Source organism: Cygnus atratus, chromosome 22 (genome assembly GCF_013377495.2).
Source record: "Cygnus atratus isolate AKBS03 ecotype Queensland, Australia chromosome 22, CAtr_DNAZoo_HiC_assembly, whole genome shotgun sequence".
In the NCBI taxonomy this organism is placed as follows: Eukaryota; Metazoa; Chordata; class Aves; order Anseriformes; family Anatidae; genus Cygnus; species Cygnus atratus.
Genome location: NC_066383.1, coordinates 5,367,729 through 5,386,239, shown reverse-complemented (window position 1 = coordinate 5,386,239; position 18,511 = coordinate 5,367,729). Strand labels below are relative to the sequence as shown.

At 55.9% G+C, this 18,511-nt stretch overlaps 2 protein-coding genes across 2 annotated transcripts in view; one reads left to right on the top strand and one right to left on the bottom strand.

Moving 5' to 3' along the window:
- Positions 1 to 2,633: 2,633 nt before the first annotated feature.
- Positions 2,634 to 11,167, bottom strand: POU2AF2 (POU class 2 homeobox associating factor 2). The gene is made up of 5 exons (XM_050714992.1): positions 11,158 to 11,167; positions 8,484 to 8,593; positions 4,758 to 4,800; positions 3,739 to 4,037; positions 2,634 to 3,035 (listed from the first exon to the last, which is right to left on the bottom strand). Exons 1-5 carry the CDS (start codon positions 11,165 to 11,167, stop codon positions 2,634 to 2,636), a joined length of 864 nt encoding a protein of 287 aa, XP_050570949.1.
- Positions 11,168 to 14,218: 3,051 nt separating this feature from the next.
- Positions 14,219 to 18,511, top strand: part of HINFP (histone H4 transcription factor) — a 128,064-nt gene continuing 123,771 nt past the window's right edge. The window contains 5 exon segments of the mRNA XM_035555854.2: positions 14,219 to 14,417; positions 14,522 to 14,715; positions 14,717 to 14,749; positions 14,902 to 14,925; positions 14,927 to 15,014. Of these exon segments, the coding sequence (XP_035411747.2) occupies positions 14,267 to 14,417; positions 14,522 to 14,715; positions 14,717 to 14,749; positions 14,902 to 14,925; positions 14,927 to 15,014 (490 nt within the window). The 5' untranslated portion in view covers positions 14,219 to 14,266.

Below are 18,511 nucleotides of genomic sequence, written 5' to 3'. Positions count from 1 at the left end.
TCCTAATGCCAAGTATTTAAAACCTCTAGAAACCAATGATTTGACAATCAATGATTGCGCGATACTTTCAATTTGAATATTCAAAGGCTCCACAAAATGGGCTATCTTTTTGTGAAACCGAGCACATCCCCATCTAGCAGAGGGGCTGGGGGAACAGGATTTGGTGGGGCCACCCTCCCCACCCCTTGCTTTTCTGACATTTTCAGGGTTTTAGCCATCTTTCCCCAAACGAAGCAGATGCCTCGAAGCCGGCTCAGTGTTTTCCCCTCAGCAGCCCAGGCTGGGCTCCAGCCCTCTCATATTTCACTTGCTACCTGCAGAGAGGACTCCGCAAGGGACGGTGTGGCTTTTTGCACAATTGGGCACTTTTTAAGGGCAAATACGAAGGTTTTCAGGCCAAAATGGCACGGTGTGGGCGTGGCGCAGCAAAGAGGCCGCCCTGGGCACCCGGGTGGTGGAAGGCACCCGAACCCCACTGCTTCCCACAGGGCCCCCTCCCCTCTGCCAGATGCCGGCCTCGTCTTGGTGTTTATCTGCATTTTTCCCCCAATTCGGGCTCTTTGCTGGTGCTGCACAAAGTGGCCTCTCTGTTGCATGCTTCAGCTCAGGCCTGCCCCGTGTGCTGCAAGCAGTGGGGCTGCAGGCCGCCGGGACGACCCAGATTTTGGGTAACCCCTCATCACCACACAGCACCGATGTAGCTGGGGGCTTGGTTTTTAAGGTCACACTTAAAACTTTTCCCTGGGCACCGCAGTCTCTGCCGTGCCTCGGGAATCGCCGGCCGATGGCAGAAAGCAGGCCAGGCTGTTAATAATCTACCAGCTGCTCAGCTTGGCTATTGTTGCAGCTGAATCTTTTCTTTCTCTTGAAGTTGGACAAATACACTCGATTTTGGGGAGGAGTGGGCACGGCGGCGATCCTTTCCCTCGTGTGGTGGGGCCAGCATTGCTCTGACCCGGAGGAGAGCCCTCTCCCTGTCCCGTGCTGCAGCATGGTGGGGCTTGGGGGAGTCTCAGTGCAGGCCTGCCTGCACCAAGGGGTTGGGGTCCCTGCCATGCTGGGGATGCTTCCCCCTGGAGCGCTGGTCGCAGGGGGCTGAGCCCCAGGAGGCCACCAGCAGCCGGTGTGGCCAGGAGCCCCCTGAAGGGACGGCGTTTGGGGTTTTCCAGCATGGACTGGGGTTGGGAGTGTTTCCAGAGCCCCTGCTTCAGTGAGGAGCTGAGTGCCACAGTGGGTCCGATGCCTCCAGCGCCTCTGCCCTGGCTGCTGGCTCCATCCCTGGGCCGGGCTTTGCTGGCCCCCTCGGGGCAAACAGAAAGGAGCAGCCCACGGGGTGGGTGGGTGAGGGCTTGGGGCACGCAGAGCCGCGGGGGTTTGCTTTTCTGGACGGGTCTGAACAGGGCTGGGGAATCAGGAAGCGGCAGCAGGGAGCGGAGCCAAGGCAGGGCTGGAGCTGGGTGCTCCCGGCCGGCTGCGGCCGCACACCGGGGGCTGCGGGGGGCTCAGCCCAGGGGGTGCCGGGGTGCAGCAGTGGGGCTGGGCTGTGCCCGGCGGTGTGGTGGCACCTGAAAGCTGCAGCACTCCCACCCCATCCTCTGGTGCCAACAGTGTGGCCTTGGGGGGTTTGGGGTGGCTCTGAGCAGCCTGGGGGCTGTCTGGTGGGGGTGGCTGTGCGGCTGTAAGGGGGGGGGGGCTTTGTGGCAAGGGACCAGCCAGGCCCGCTTGGCAGCCCCACGCAGTGTTGCTGATGGGGGTCCAACACCGCTGCCTGTTTGTGGGTGCATCGCCGTGTCCCCAGGTCTCCTGTGCAGGGGTGCTCGGGGCTGTGGGATGTGCAGCCTGTGACCCCAGGCTGTGCCCTGGTCCCTGGAGGGGGCTGGGGGGCTCCCAGTGCCCACCCAGCCCCAGGGTTTGAGGAGAAAGGGCGAGCAGCGCCTTCAGCCACCCCATCACCGCCCCCTCTCAGGCCCTGGGTCCCTCAGGGAGGATTTTGGTGGTGAGGGGCAAGATGGGGGCGAAGGGGTGCAGAAGGCTCTGGTGTCTGTGCAGGAGCGTGTTTGTGTGTGTGCAGAGCTACCTCTAGTGGCCGTGGCAGCCCGGCCTGGCACCGGGACTGCAGGTCGGCTGGGTCCGCCATGGCAGCCCTGCGAGGTGCAGGCAGCTCCTGGAGCCCACAGAGCCTTTGGTCGCTGCTCCTGGGGCAGGCGAGGCACCATTAAGCTATTATGCTATTAATGAGGGCTTCCCCCAGCCCCTGCCTCGCTCCCCAACCCTCTTTTGGTGACACCGCTCTGTGGGTGTAGTTTAAGGTTCAGCGAGACCTGTTTTCTCAGCATCTGAAAGCGAGTACCTGAGATCTGTCCTTGCAGTACAGGCCAGTAATGTGCAGGTATTTTTCAGGCTGTGTATTTTACTTGTAGCACAGCGGGACTGTGAGCTATGGCTTTCCTAAGGCACCAGAGCACCCCTGTAAGCTAGATGTGGTCTATCCAGTGACCTCTAACCAGAGCATGAAGCATTGCGTGTTGTTAGCATCCTCTGTCTGAAGGAAACTGCTAGGAAAAAGCGTGCGAGTAGCTCATTTGCCTCAATAACAGTCAGCGCCTGCCCTTCCCTCCAGCTCTCATCTCTCCTCAGTAAGTTCTCCGGCCTTCGTACGTGCCCCAGGCGGGACTTCCATCCTCCTTCGCCCAGGCAGAGTTATCGTGAAGGGGCGGCAGCTCCGCGGGCGGCTCCGGCGAGAGGTGGCTCATCCTGGAGGCGAGCTCGCTTGCCGCGGTGACGAAGGGCGAGAAGGAGTAGGGCGAGGTGGCGGCGTAGCTGGGCGAGTAGTGGGCATCTTCAAGGGGATGCAGGGGGTAGGGCTGGGCTCCAGGGCTGGCCGGGGTCCAGCCCGAGCTCCGGTATGGGGAAGAGCCTCCGGGCTCGTGCGAGGCGAGGCAGCCGGTGCCTGCAGGCAGTGCCTGCGGAGGCTCTGAGCATGCGGCATCCGACTGGCCCAGGCTGTCAGGAGAGGTCTGCTCCCACGGCTCTCTCTGCAGGGAAGCGGGGAGAGAAGGCGAGGGAGACCCGTGAGGTTTAAAGATTGTCCTGGAGGGGATGGCATACCTAGCCTGGCGTCACCACGCCACACTCCCCCCCCCCCGCCCCAAGCCTGGCTGGGAACACTCACAAGGGTTTCCAGTGTTAAAACTGCTGGAAGGAAACACCCGTGGTGTGAGCGGTGGGCAAAGCTGGGCCACAGGCTCCCAGTGCACTGACCAGCCCTGATCCTACAGGGCCCAGGAGCTCTGCCCTGCGGCGTGAGCCAGCTGGCTCCTGGGAAGCAGCAGGGATAGGGATAGGGACATGGACTAGGGTAGGGATGGGGATAGGGGTAGGGGTAGGAATGGGGTAAGGAAAGGGATAGCGTTGGGGTAGGGAAATAGGGAAGGGGTAGGCAGCTGTCTGGAGCCAACAAAGGATGTTTCTAGAAAATTTCAGGAGCTTGACGGAGCTGTTGTTTGGGGAACAGGGAAGATCATCTATTTAGCAGCCGCTCTCCAACAGGAAAAGGGGCCGTGAGATGGGAAGAAAGAGAAAAAATCATTCCCTTCAGCCCTGCCCCATCCACCGTGTATTCTGCTGGGGCTGCCTCGTGCAGTGGCCGTTTCCTTCCCACATGGGACCCCCCTGACTTAACCCCAGCTTCAACCGGGTAATTGCTCATGGGGGGCTGAGAACCGCAGAGTCACTCACTAGTAGGAAATGCGCTGTGTCATTGGGGAAGGATGGCAGGAGAGGGGGCAGTGAAGAAGGGCTGAAGAAGGAGCTGGTACCAGGCGTGAGGGGAGCGCTACGGAAATCCCCGTATTGCTCGGGGAGATACGGGTCCAGAAGCGTTGGATAGCCCTGGGTGGTGGAGGAATCGCACGTGAAGGGCTTGGACCCCAGCGGGGACGAATAGACATCACTGACAAACTGCTTTGTGTTGTGGAAATCCAAGTCAGCAGCGAAGGACCTCCTGACTCCGTAGTAACCAGCCGTGGTAGGGGAACCTGTGGTGGTCAGAAAAAAAGGGATGGCTAAAGGGAAACCACACCAACAGCACCTGGGGAGCTGCAGAGCCACGGGCACCTCCACAGGTGCCAAGCAGAGCCCTGTCCTCTCCTGCACCTCCCCAGGTAGGAGTCAACCCTGATGTGAAGCAGGTGTACCTGCCCAAGGCTTTTAGCACCCTGGACTGCCCCTGATCCAGCAGATCACCTCCACCTGCAGCAAACCAAACGTGTTTGGGGAAGCTTTAAATATGAGGTCTTTGGTTTTTTTGTTTTTTTTTTCCTTCTTCTGCCACAATTGCAGGGGGAAGAAGTGTGTTAGCTGTAAAACCTCCTGCTTCTGTTCCAGGCGTGCTTCCCTGTTCCTGCCCAGGAGCTCAAGGAACAGCACAGGTCAGTTCCTGCTTTTGTGCTTTCTCTCTTCACCTCCAGTGGAAACTGGAAGGTGCAGAGATTGGCAGAAGGGGTTCACCAAGTGGTATCTCCATCAAAAGAGGTGGAGCTGCTGTAATTATCTCTGCCTCCCTTTGGGGCTTTCACACAAGACTATAGGGGCCTTCCAGCAGACCACTGCTCTTGTGTTGACTCTTTCTAATACTTTCCTCCCAGGCTTTCTCAAAGGGGTGGCCCTGTTCCTGTGCTCCTTTCTCCTTCTCTGGAGGAGCAGTATCTTCTGTCCATCCCCCACAGAAGGTATTTATTGGTAGGGAAAAACCTCACCTGGCATTTGGACAAAAGATGACTGTGGTGTGCTGGTGCTGCCCTGCAAAACATAAAGATGCATTAAAAAAAATATTTTCAAAGTAAGGTAGCTCTCTGAGCTTGTAGTTTGGGAAGGTTCTGGCATAGCTGTGATGTACTGTTTGAGCCTTGGTGTTATCAGTACGAGGAGATTAACTTCAAGATTTCAAGCCTGGGGCCTCTGAGGTATTAGCAGATGTAGGCTAAGAAGAGATTTCAAAGGTCTTGAACAGAGCTGATAACAGCAGAAATACCAAGATAACTGGCTTCTTTCTCATATATTGCAACGTCCCTTAATGCAGCCACAATGCTGAGCGGTTACTTTGGTGTCAGAGTAAAACAGGTCCCAAAAAATTGGTGTACAGGTCCTTGGCTGGTCAAAACAGGCTGGCTCTGTGCTGCCCACATGCGAGCCTGGCTCTGCCGCGTTGTTTTTCCCTGCCATGGAGCCTCCTCAGCTGGCTCCTGGGGAGCTGTGCAGGGAAGGCAGCTGTCTCTGGCTCCTCTTTGGGTGGTACAGTAATGCTGAGAACAATAATAACAGCAGGGTCTTGGCCCCAAGGTGAGGGAGGATTAGCCCTGAGCAACCCCGGTGTTCGGGGTGGCTAATTCCTTACAGGGCACTGTGGCACAGGCACCTGCTCCTCTGGGGCAGAGCTCGTCCACGGAGCAGTGCCAAGGTCTGCCTCCAGCCCTCTGGACCCGCGGTGCCCATGGCTGCGATGGTGCCATGCTATTTCCAGTTTGCATAGTGCAAACAGGAGGTTCCTGCCATAGCAAGCAACCAAATTTAGAGGTTTAGATTTGAATTAAATTTGCCAGTGCTAAGACTTCCTTTTACTGCCGGGGGAGGCTTGCAGCTGCTCCCTGCTCCATCATGGAAATGAGCCCTGAGCCCACAGGGGTGCAGGAGTGGCAGGAGGTGGCCGGAAGGAGCCCTTGGGCTTGAGGGCAGATGAGCGCTCATCCTGCAGGGCCAGGGCTTGCACCTGCCTGAGGCTGAGCCTCTTCTGGCCGCAGACCTCAGTGAGGATCCTCGCTGGCAGTGCGGCGCCCTGCGGAGCTGAGGCCACCCCATGCAAATCTGGTGTCAGCAGACACCCCTCCTGCTGCATGCGTGCTGTTCTGGTGATCCCTTCTCCTGCTTCAGGGCTTTTTCCCCACCACTTCCTCTGTCTGCCCATGGCCACAGCATCCTGCCGCTGGCTGGCTGCGTTCACTGAAGAGGAATCTTTGCCTGAAGGTGATGGTGCAGCCCCCTGCACAAGTGTTTAGACCCCAGTCTTAGCCAGAAACAGTCCAGAACTGTCACCTGGCACCCCTAATATTGTCTTTGAGATGTAAGGGACCAGCAACGCTGTGCCCTGCCTGCGTTTGGAGGTGCAGCTAGCAGAGAAGGGCTGCGGTGAGGAGAGCTGGGGTGTTTTGCTGGGGGAATGGGGAGGGCCCTGGGCATCCTCTGCTATGGAGCATTTCAAATCTGTGGTGCATCTGAGTAAATCCTTGATCCCGCCTGTTCAACAGCCACTGAAACAGTGTCACAGGCATTTTTGGCACACCCCTGTGAAGGCTAGCTGCAGAGCTGGTGTTAGCTGTGAGGGCTTTACCTGCCTTAATTCAATTACAAGATCCTCCGCAGCTGCCCACCCCTGGCTTTTGCTGTAGCAAGCACCCGCAGACTTGCAGGGCCCTACATTTCCATTGCCTCCTGGCTCCTTATCAGGTGATGAATGGCTCGGCTTAATTTAAGCCCATTAGTCCATTTCCTCCCTGCATTACTTCCTTTCAGCGCTGTGGGACTGGGCTAGCTGGGTCTTCTGCAACACGTCAGCGCGCCTGTTCAGCATCACTTGAGCCAGCAGCATGTTCAGCTGCTGATAAGCCTGGCCCCCAGCTTCATTGCTTCACCTCGGGAGCTCAGGCGTGTTCAGCTACAGGGCTGCCTTGGGGCAGTAAAAAGGGAAAAAAGGGTAAAAAGGATGCAGGTCAACCTGTGAGTGTTATGGCCCTGGCCCTGCAATGGGGAGCCCAGGTGCCCTGGGTTAATAAAAGTGCTTTGCTGACCACAAGCCTCAGTGCTGCTGTGCTCGTCTGTGCACTGACCAGTGTCCTTGCCTGAGACAAGAACGTGGTTTAAGTCTTTTATCATACAAAGGGTGACAGCTGGGTCATGCCTCTGTCTGCAGTGAGCCAAAGGAGAAGTGTCAGACCCTCCCCAGAGCTGAGTTCTTTGGCCCTGCAGTTGATGGGAATTCAGATGCCCAGATTGCGTGGTTTTCACCATGGTACAAACTGTTTTCCTGTCGTTTAATGTGTGTCACGCCTGGATGTCAGGAAATGGTTCTGCTGCCTCAGTAAACAGCCCATCAGCTGCCCTCTGATGGGCAACGACCTTTCCTCAGAAGCTTGATTCAGCTCCGCGGACTTTCCCTTGTACGGCAAGGATTTACTGATTTCAGAGCAAAGATCGTATTCAGACAAAAGATGCAGCTAAATTACACCGCATCATAAATATACAAAGGGGCGTTCAGTCATCTGCTGTTTGCTTTGATTCTGGTTTATGTTACCTGTCAGATAAAGAGCTGCTCTTACAGTTGTTCTTTTCATGATATGTTCCAGCAAATACGGATGTTTGCCCTGCACAATAATTTTTTGTCTATGACGGCGAATTAGCAATAGGGCAAATTTTGCATTAGATAGACACACAACTACCTAGCTCTGGAATATAAAGCGAAGGGCAATAAAGCAAGTAGCGTGTGTTTTATAGTCCCTGGGGCCGGCAGTTGGACACGTTGAGGTGCTAAACAAAAAAGCTGCTGCCTCTGGAAAGGGAGCAAGTGAAGCATGATAGTCCTCAACAAGGATCTGGTTGTTCGGTGAATGCAAACAGCATCAGAACTCCTAAAATCCGTTTTCTGCTGTCAGTAATTCAGGTCTCTGCTCCCACCCTTTCCTTGCAGGACCCAGTTTCAGCAGCTTGGCTACATCTGCTCTTCTGTCAGAGGCCCCGCTGCTGCCGGTCAGCCGGGAAATGAGGTGCTGCTGCCTGATAAAGGTGAGACCTCAAGCACCCAGCGAGTGGCTTACGGTGCCTCTGGGTGCCCCGTGCTGGCACCTGCAGTATTGTGCCCCTTCTGGGGACACCATTGCTTGTATGGCTATTCCAGAAAAAAACAACGTAGCGTACTATAATTTCACTTAGGCTTCCTGTTGCCATAGAACCACTTGAAAAAGACATCACCTCTTACAAGCTGATGTTTGGCCTCTTTCCAGACCATAACATCACTGCGTTTCCCCTGGCACTTGGGTATGCCAGAGAGGAGCTGGAAGGAGCACAACATTCAGGGAAGATCATCTATTTCTGCGGCGCTCAGCTGTTCAAATGTAGCTGGTGAGAAAGCAAGCTGACTTGGGAAGGTGTCATACGCAGGATGTGAAAGGAATGGGAAATTTAGTGTTACTGATTTGCTAAATATACATACGCTGCAACTTCAGTTCCTCAAAGGTTCACCGATGTGGAAAAATCAAGGAACCATCTGTGATCTTTTGGGGGGAAAACACTGGTGTAAACGTTTTCACCATTCCTTCCTGATGTTGGCAGTGCCCTCCACTCAATGCAAATGCTCTTTAAACCAGAGGATTACATGGACTGACTTCTGGTTTAAAAAAACCAACCAAACAAACAAACAAACAAAGCTGACTTACACTGAAGCAGGAGCCACTGCTCTGCCTGGATCGCTTTTCAGCAAGAAGATCTTTGACTGTGTGTTTCACTCGCACTCCTTGGTACACTCGCTTGCCAAAATCTGTAGTAACTAGGTGAATGAGAGAAGTGTTAGAGGAGTTCAGCAAAGGCAGAGAGTAGGCGGAAGAGGTTGTTATGGAAGAAGCAAATTCCCTGCCTCTACACCAAGTTAGGGAGGCAGCAAGTAAGACTGCTATTATTCATGCAAAACCATCCCTTAGGGACCCCGCAGTGAGGGCTGCTCGTGTGCAGAGAACAAAGACTGAGGTGCCCTGCCCTGCAGTTAGCCCTGGGTGCCATGCGGCTTCTGTGCAGCTCCATCAGTGCCAGGCTGGTTGATGGCTTTAGGCTTTTTTTTTTTTTTAGAGTGCTTGGGGGCTCCTACATTTCCCCTTTGGATCAGCAAAATTTGATTTAGCAGTACAGCCCTGCTTGCTTCCAGCAGAGGTGCTGTGGTTTAGCTCCTCGTTGCCCTTCTGGAGTTGCTGGCTTTCAGCACATCGCTCTGGGGGCTGAGATAGTTTTGATCTCAGTGCAGCAAAGGCAGAAGTAGCCCAAATGGTGGGACTGACCTCTCTAATTGGTGATGTGAATTAGATTGTGAAGATACCATGATAGGGAAAGAAGGGTACGGTCTCAGCCATGTCACCCTGATGGCAGTCCTGCCTGTTCTCTCAAGCTGCCTGGAATCCAGCAGAACCAGTACATAAGGTCTGTGTGACTTCTGGTGCAAAGCATCTGTCCTCTTCCCTTGCCTGGAAAAAGCTTTGAGGCCTATCTGCCTTGTGTACAGGTGTTCTGACACAAGCGAGGGCAGAGCGGTACGGGGAGCAGTTCCAGGGGAGCTCTTTTATCCCGGCCAACAGGCTGCGCCGCACAGAGCTCGCACCTGCGGAGCCAGGGAGGAGTGTCCAGATGGGCTTTTATTGGAGTCTTCCAGAGAAAAACCGAAGTTTGAAGTTAATCCATTGGAAAACACGAAGCTGTGCTCTCCCGAGGGAGCGCCAACAGCCATTCCGCAGCTGATGCGTTTGTCTGAAATTGTGATTTATCATTTTGCCCGCCTGCTTTTCAGGAAGTGCCATTTGGCTCCATTTATCACTTTCATTCGTGAGGCACAGTATCCCCTGGTGCACGTACATACGGAGAGCTTACAAAGGGAAGAGGAAGAGGGTGGAAGCAACGCAATCTCAATGCCGGCTTGGGGTTACCCCAGATGTTTTCTGTTGGGCATAGCAATTGCAATTCTGGGGCAACTGCAGTTTGGTTTTGGTGTTTGAATACTGACCAGAGAGACTTCAGCCGAGACATGAGGCAAACACATTGCAAGGACACTGCCCCAGAAAAGCTTATGATCAAAATAGTCTGAACAGGGCTGAAGACAGTCTGAATGCTGCCCAGCCAGCATCTCTGGATAAGCCAGGACACAGCCAGCAATGGATATCATCTCTTGAGGTTGAAAGAAATTTGTCTGTGTACAGAGACTGGCTCTTGTCTGTGGCCCAAAGAAGCGTCCCTCCTGTAGCCGCTTTTCTGGGCTGTTTTTTACTGAGAGCAGTTGGAAGCAGGGGTACCCGTGCTGGCAGCTGGGGTTCTGAATCTCTGGCAGAGCAGGCGTAAGTGGCAGAAACAGCTATACTTGCTGCATCGGAATCTTTGCGTGAGTTCCTTTAGAGATACAGCACTGCAATTTGATGGATGAGCCAGAACTGCAGAGCACAGCTCACTGGGCTCCACCATGGTTTGCTGCCTCCAGTAACTCAGGCAGCTGTTGCTGGCTGCATCCTGTGGAAGACTCAGGCCTTGATTCAGCACGGAACTTTGGCAGAGGGACCCCAGCCATGAGTATGCTCATATTTAATTTTCAGAATGGAGATATCTCTAAAACAGCATTGTTAGAAAAGCTGTGACCAGCTTCCATTCCTTTGTTCATCAGCCTGCTATCGCCAAATCCTGCAGCATCTTTGTTAACTGACCTTGCTTCTGTGACTGTTTCCAGCCGCTGCCTGATGCTCTGCACTTCTGCAGTCCTGGTTCCCTAACATCTTTACTACAGTCTAAAAACACTTCAAAAACACTTCCATACATCCCTTACACAAGGGTGCTGTGCTGTTGAAGTTTCTTCACTCATACACCCACAGTTATAAGAATTTGAGACAAAGAATAAGTAAGCAATATAAGGGCTCTGTCCTCAAACCCCTTTTTTAACAAAGCAGCCCAGCACATGCAAATAAAATAACTTGGCGTGCTATTCAGCAGGATCGGATGCCGAGCTATTAGAACCCCACATAATCCTGCTCTTGGCAGCATCAGGGAAGAAAATGCTAATTTAGGCCAGAGTTGATGTAATTTTTCAAGTAAATTAGATTGTATTTCACATCACTTTGGCATAACTGCCTCTTGGAAAAAAATATTGAAAATAAAATTGGATTTGGTTTAGAGAAGGCTGAATATTCAAATAAATATTGTTAAATTTTTGGAATAGCAAAGGTATCGCATGCTGATTTTAGACAATTCTCCTTTCCGCATTGTTTTAACTTGAGCCCAAGGATGGCGTGATATATTCTTTCCCCAATATTTCCATCATGCTGCTGCATCTTTATGCTTTTGGAAAGTCAAGGTGCTGAGACTCACCTGTTTCCATTGCGATCACTGGTGACAAGTCCCAGCTCTCAGATTCTGCAGGAGTTTGGAGAAGGGCTGTCATGAGCTTCCCAGAGCAGAGTGAAGTCAGTGCTCATTCTCCACTGATAAAGTTCCAGCTGAGCCTGATGGAAATATATTTTGTACAATTTAGTGATGTCTCCACAATGCCTTGTTTGGGATTTGCTTAAATGCAAATCTCTTGATGTGTGTATCGCTCCGATTTGCATGGTCAGTGTGGATCATTCTCAGTGGGTCTCTTTCCTGTCTGAGCTGACAGTTCATGGATGAAAACTGAGCTGAGTTCATCAATGGAAAAATGTTTGGTTCAGGTGAAAGGCTGGTAAGTCTTGCGGTGATGGGCCATCCCTTCATGGGTGGGAGAACAAGCTGGAAACAAACATTGTCTGTAAATCTGAAATGTCCGTGTGCAGGTGAAGATGCACACGAGCCATACTCAGGAAGTAGGGCTGTCTGTCTGGGACCTCACGGGCCAGCCTGGGCATCACACAAATTCTCTGAGAGCCATTTTCCTGCGACACAGCTAGCACAGCCTAGCAATGCGTTGAGGACAGGCTGCAGTGAGGCAGATGATCTCTGGAGCATTTTGTGCGCAGAGTGGGCTGGTACATGGCATTACTGTGCTCATCTTACATGAGCAGGGCAAAACTGGCGCCATTGGATTCCTCATAATTAAATATTCCTCCTTGTGGAGCCTGCTGCCAGCTTGCGGGTCTGTTAGGTAAGATCTGTCTCTCTTTATAATTCTGTGTGCTCTCTCCTGCGTTGGCCCAGAGATGAATTTGGCCTGTCACGTGAACTGACTTCCTGAGGAAGGCTGCTATTATTATTATTATTATTATTATTATTACTATTATTATTAAGTGTAATTATTCTTCTCCTTTAGAAGAAAAGTAAAATATAAAGGGCAGCAGCGGGCAAAGGCTGATCTGATCAGGTCATTGAGGAAAGTAGGGAAGGCAGAGCTGAAATAACATCACAAGTAATTCCCAATGTACAGAATTCCCAACTTTCAGAATGATTCGGGTGTTCTGCCCGCTCAGATGCAGTGCTCAGGACCAAGAGGACATCCCACAGTCTCTTGGAAAACCCTAGCTCCTGTGAACGGAGTCTTTGACCGTGTATATTCACCCTCTCCATGGACAAGTCTTATTTTGGCCAGACTGTCCCTGGCTGCCCCCACCTGGTATGCGCAGTGCTGACAGGTGTTACAAGGGCAGGAGGCACCGGGCAGGGCAGGGCAGGGAAGCGTGGCCAGATGTGAGGTCCCAACAGAAGAGTTGTCTTTGCCTTGTCAGCAATAAGCTTAGTTTGCCACCTGCTTCCTGGCAGGCTTCCCATCCAGTTTTGTCTCCTGTGCCAGATATTTATATACTTTAGTTAGGATTCACAAGTTAAAGCCAAGCCCCGTTCAAGCTAATAGCTTTGTGCTATCTAGCCAGTCCAGGTGTTTTCTGTACTGATTACAAAACAATTACATTGAAAACAACAACAGATACTGCAGGAAAAAAATAGATAAAAACTAAGCCTTCCTTTAGAGGGAATCCATCCCTTAACTTACATTTTCCTTTGAAAAAGCATCAGATCCAGATTTTCGATGTTATTTAGTGGATTTAGGCATGTACCGTGTGTACAATAGGAGTTATGGAAGCAATTGTGTATTGACAAGGCACCTTTTTATGGTACGTTTTATACAGTCCCACTCTGTTTTAGCATGGTATTTACCTGTGCCAAAGCAAACCGTTCTAAGAATTGTCTCTGTTCTCTACTACAAAAGCCTGGAGCAGCAGATGCAATACTCAATGCATATTTGTTTATTTCAAACTGTCATTTCAATCTGTCTTTTCATTAACGGGTAAAGAGAATATGTCACCTTGTCTCACAGCGACAACATAATACCAATGGATAGCATGGGTTTTGTGTTTGGCCAGGATGCCCAGATGTGTGTATTTAGATTGTAGGTGTGTGCACTGAGATGAATTTGTGTTTTTTTTGACAACGGCGGTGGCATTTGCCCTGGAGGCGTTGAAATGAATCTGTGGCAGCTGCAAAGCCTGTGCCAATCTTTGCCTTCTGCTGCTGCAAGAGCCAGGACCTGCACCAAAAACCCTAACGTGCCAGGTATGGAGCCTAGGGTACGAGATTACCAAGCCCAGGTGTGAGCTGGTCCTGCTGCAGTCCCGAAGGACTGCACTCGTCATCCTGTGCAGATCTGGGCTTGTGTTTGCACACTGAGGAGCACAAGTCCTATGAGGAGCAGCTGAGGGAACTGGGGTTGTTTAGTCTGGGGAAGAGGAGGCTCAGGGGAGGCCTCATTGCTCTCTGCAATTGCCTGAAAGGAAGCTGTGGGGAGCTGGGGGTTGGCCTCTTCTCAGAGGTAACTAGCGATAGGACTAGAGAGAATGGCCTCAAGATGGGGAGGTTCAGGTTGGAAATGAGGAGACATTTCTTCTCAGGAAGAGGAGTCAGGCATTGGGACGGGTTGCTCAGGGAGGTGGTGGCGTCACCGTCCCTGGGGGTGTCTGAGGAAAGGTTGGACGTGGTGCTTAGGGACGTGGCTTAGTGGGTGACATTGGTGGTAGGGGATGGTTGGACCAGGTGATCTTGGAGGGTTTTTCCAACCCTAATGATTCCATTGGGGTCTGAGCTGGGCGATGCCAATGAGCCAGCAAGGTGATGATGGGCAAACGTTGCACAGGGCCGTGTCCTGCCCTATATTCATGTTATGAGGGGTGAGAGATGTGTGGAGGAGGGCAGCCATGCATAACTTTTTGCCCACGATGACGGTGCTGAGGGGCTCCTCGGGCAGCCCTGGGCCGGTGCCGGGGGGGTCGCGGCCCTGTTGGGTTTGGGGGGCGGGGAGGGGGGGGGGGGGCGGATTTTTGCCCGGAACCTTCGTGATCCAGCTCCGCTTCCCGCCCGCCCCCCCTCCTCCGCAGTACGCGCGGCTCCGCGCCCGGCGCTGCGATTGGCCGGCGGCTGAGCGGCGGGCGCCTTCCATTGGCTGGCAGGCGGGGCGCGGTCCGTTGCGTTCCGGCGCCCCCCGTGTGGGGCAGGGCCTGGGCCGCGGTTGGCCGCCATGGCGCCCGTGAGGGAGGCGGTGGTGCTGCGCTGCGAGTGGGCCGCCTGCTCCTACGCGGCCGCCGCCATGGAGGAGTTCTGCGGGCATGTGGCCCAGCACCTGCGGCACCACCTGCCCGCGGAGCGGCGCGACGAGGTGGACCCGCTGGGTGAGGGGCCGCCCCGGGGGGGGTCCTGTCCAAAAATGGCCGTCTCCGGGGTTTTTTGTTAAGTTTTTGTGTGTTTCGTGGCTTTTTTTCTTTTTTTTTTATAGAGGAGTACACGTGCCTGTGGCAGGAGTGCGGCTTCTGCTCCCCCGAGAGCCCGGCCGACCTGGTGCGCCACGTCTACTTCCACTGCTACCACACCAAGCTGAAGCAGTGGGGGCTGCGCGCCCTGCGGGCCCAGCCGGACGTCAGCCGCTGCCAGCTGGACTTCCAGAGCCGCAACATCATCCCCGAAGATCCAGGAGAACTTCCTCTGCCTGTGGGAGTACTGCGAGGTGAGGGCACCGCGCAGCGGCCCAGGGAAGGAGAGCTGCCGTTCCCCTGCCTCTCGGTTCCGCGCGTACCCGTGCAAGAGTGCCTGCTGCGTGCAGGCTGAGGCCCAACGTGATCGTCTCACCCTCTTCTGCCCGTCCCTCCTCCCCAACAGAGGTCGTTCGATAATCCCGAGTGGTTTCTATCGGCACGTGGAGGACCACAGCTTCTGCTCGGAGTACAAGGCAGCCGGGAAGGAGAACCACGTGGTGCTCTGCGGCTGGAAGGGTATCGGGGGCGTGCAGGGCGCCTCCGGGGAGCTTGGCGTTAGGGGGCTGGGCTGCAGGGGTTGTGCAGGAGGGCTCTGTGTGCCTTTCAGGGTTTCAGAGAGCTCTGGACTTAAAGAGCGTCTGTATAATCCTAGTGATGCCCGTGTAAGGTTTCCTTCAGGGGATTTATTAGGGTGTTTGATATTGAACTTTTCACTTCAGGCTAATTGCTACATTAAGAGTAAAGGTTCCAGTTAGATTTTTAAAATAATTTCTCGCTTCTGTCTGCGTGCAATTGCCTTAAATGTTTGTGGTGCCAGGGGGCCCGCGGCAGTTGTACGCCAGCGCTCTCATCCCGCCGCGTCTTCCAAGGAGCCTGCCGCTCAGCCAGGCCGTGGACGCTTACCCCGCTGAGCCCTGCTGTGGGAGGACCCTCACGGCGTTTCTCTCCTCTCTGTGCAGACTGCGACTGCTCTTTCAAAGGGCGCTGCAAGCTGCGGGAGCACCTGCGCAGCCACACGCAGGAGAAAGGTGGTGGCGTGCCCCACCTGCGGCGGGATGTTCGCCAACAACACCAAGTTCTTCGACCACATCCGCCGTCAGACGGCGCTGGACCGTAAGCTGCTGCGGGCGGGGAGCAGTCCCCTGGGCGGCTAGTGGCGGGTGGGTTGCTGGGGCTGCCTGGGCCCCGGGAGCAAAAGGGTCGGGCGTGGGGAGCTTTGAAACAGCCCGGCTTGGCCGTGGGCTGGGAGCTAAGACGCTGAAGAGCCTGGGAAGCGTCCGTGTGGCAGAGGCAGGAGGGCTGGAGGCTGACCAGAGGCTGCGCAAAAGGAAGGCGGCCCGGTCCTCGCACGTGTTTGGTTTGTTTGGTTGTTGGGTTGGCTTTGCGGCTGCTGTTCCTCGCTGGAGAGGAGGGTTCCCAGCTCGGCTGTAGCGACCTCTCTGTCTCACGTGCCGCTCTTGGTGCTGCTCCCTGCGCTTTGATCTCGTTTCTCACCGCCCCCTCCGTTTCCTCCCCGGCCCTGACGCTGCAGAGAGCAGAGGTTTCAGTGCTCTCACTGCTCCAAGAGGTTCGCCACAGAGAGGCTGCTCCGCGACCACATGAGGAACCACGGTGAGAAAAGGCTCCTTCTCCCAGCCGAGCGTTCCGAAGCGCCTGCCCTCCCCTGCCCCGCGCTGACGTTTTCCCCCCCCCCGTCTCTCCCCGCAGTGAACCCATTACAAAGTGCCCGCTGTGCGACATGACCTGCCCGCTGCCCTCCTCCCTGCGCAATCACATCCGTTTTCGGCACAGCGAGGAGCGGCCGTTCAAGTGTGACTACTGCGACTACAGGTGGGGGCCGGGGCTTTGCCGTCCCCCCGGCCCGGCACCACAAAAGCACCCAAGAGGCACGACTCTGGGGCCCGCGCGGTACTCAGCCTGCCTCCCTTCGATCGTTTCCTTTCAGCTGCAAGAATCTCATCGACCTGAGGAAACACCTGGACACGCACAGCAAGGAGCAGCCTACCGCTGCGAGTTCGAGGCGTGCAGCTTCACCGCGCGCTCCCTCTGCTCCATCAAGCTGCACTACCGCAAGGTCCACGAGGTAGGGCCGCGCTCTCCAGAAAGCACGAGACAAAAAAAAAAAAAAGAACACAGAACGAAACAAACAAACAAAAAAAAACCCCACTAAATTCCCACGCAGCCCCAGGCTGCAGGAGCGTGAGGGCAGGCCGCGTTTCTTTCTAGCTGCAGTGCCGCCTCGCGTCAGCGTCAGAGAACCCGATTCCTCCCTCCCTGCTCGCTCGCGGGGTCTTTACTGCTGCTCGGGCTCGCGGGGCGGTTACGTCCTCTCTCTGCCCTCCAGGGTGACTCGGAGCCCCGCTACAAGTGTCACGTCTGCGACAAGTGCTTCACGCGTGGGAACAACCTCACCGTCCACCTCTAGAGGAAGAAAACACCAGTTCAAGTGGCCCTCGGGGCATCCCCGCTTCAGGTACCGCACCCCTTTTAGCTCCCCTCTAGTGCGGGAGGCAGCCGGGCGGCGTCCTGGGGGCCAGCAAAGTGACCCGACGGGACTACCGGGTGCTGGCACCTGCCTGTAGCGCGCTCCAGCCCCGTCCCCGCGGTGGTTGGGAGGCGCGGGGCGGCAGGTTTTTCGGTGGGGTCTGTGGCGGAGGGGACGGAGCAGCGGGCCGCAGGTGAGCGTGGGCAGCGTGGCGCCACCACAGCTGCGCCTCGTGGGACTCCTCTGAGCTCCGCGGGGCCGGGCGGCCCACCCTAGAGAACAAAATCCACCTCCTGGCTGCTACAGCCCTTGTAGCACCGGGCTTTGGAGCCCGAAATGCGATTCTCCTTCCTTGGCTGCTGCCCTTCTCCTGGGGGGGGAGGGGGGGGCCTGCAGCGTGGCCAGCTCGTCACCCCCCCGCCCCCTCCCCGTCTGCGCTCAGGTACAAGGAACACGAGGACGGCTACATGAGGCTGCAGCTGGTGCGCTACGAGAGCGTGGAGCTGACGGAGCAGCTGCTGAAGGACAGGGAGAAGCGGGGCGAGGCGCTGGCCGGCTCCCCCGACTGCGTGGTGCTGTCCGAAGGCGAGGGCAACCTGCAGGGCATCATCCTGGAGGCCCCCGCGGAGCCTTCCACCGGCGGAGAACCGCGCGTGTGAGCAGCGGGCGGCCCCCGCTGCACGCCTCGGCTTGCGCTGCTGCCAGCCCCGAGGCGGCGCGGCCCGGCGCCTTCCCAGGAGCTCCTCCGGCCCCGGAGCGGGAGCCCGGCACCCCGGCCAGCCCCGTCGTCCGCGTGGTGAGCCGGACCAACGAGCACGGGGTGAGAGCGAGACGGTGTATTATGTCGCGGCCGCCACGGCCGCCGAGGAGCGGCTGGCGGAGCCCGGCGGGCTGCCCGTGGAGCTGCTGGAGGAGAACGTCATGGACCGCCCTGCAGAAGACGGCCGAGGAGCTGGGCATCCAGATCGTGTGAGCAGCTCGCCTGCCTCGCTGCGTCTGGAAGTCCCGGGCCTCCGCTGGGGTTCGGGGGGAGTTGGGAAGTGCCCGGGGGGAGGAAGGTCCGAGGTGTCTTCTCCCACGCGCCGCTGGCTGGCTTCCTACCCACCCGGGGGCGTGGCGGGGGAGAGGGACCGGCCTCCCCTGGCTGCGGGTCACAAAAACGAGCTGGAAAGAGCTCGCTCTTCGTTTCGGGGACTGGGGACCTTCGCCCACAGCTCGGGTTTTGGTCTCAGCCTGACCCACGTTCGCTCGCTGGTGCCGTGTCCCGAGCCGGTCCTCAGCCGGGTTCTCCCACGCAGGTGCCGTGCGGCAGAATCTCTTACCCGGGGAGGCGCGAGGCCCTCTGCAGACCTCTTCTCCCCCTACCTTGTGCTCGGGTTGGGGGGGCGGCGTGCTCCGCGTCTGCCCTCCTCACCGCTTCCCCGCACGTCCTCGTGCGCTGCTGATCCCGTTACGCTGCAGCGGTCTCGGGGCCGGGGGGAGGAGAGGGTTGCAGCGGCTCTCCCTCAGAGGCTTCTGCTCCCCCGCA

Excerpts from the sequence above, each read along its gene's own strand:
- POU2AF2 (XM_050714992.1), bottom strand. Across the intron at positions 4,801-8,483 it reads GCAGTGGCTCCTGCTTCAGT|GGCAGCACCAGCACACCACA; the intron begins GTAAGTCAGCTT and ends TATGTTTTGCAG. Across the intron at positions 3,036-3,738 it reads ACACAGCGCATTTCCTACTA|AGAGAGCCGTGGGAGCAGAC; the intron begins GTGAGTGACTCT and ends GCTTCCCTGCAG.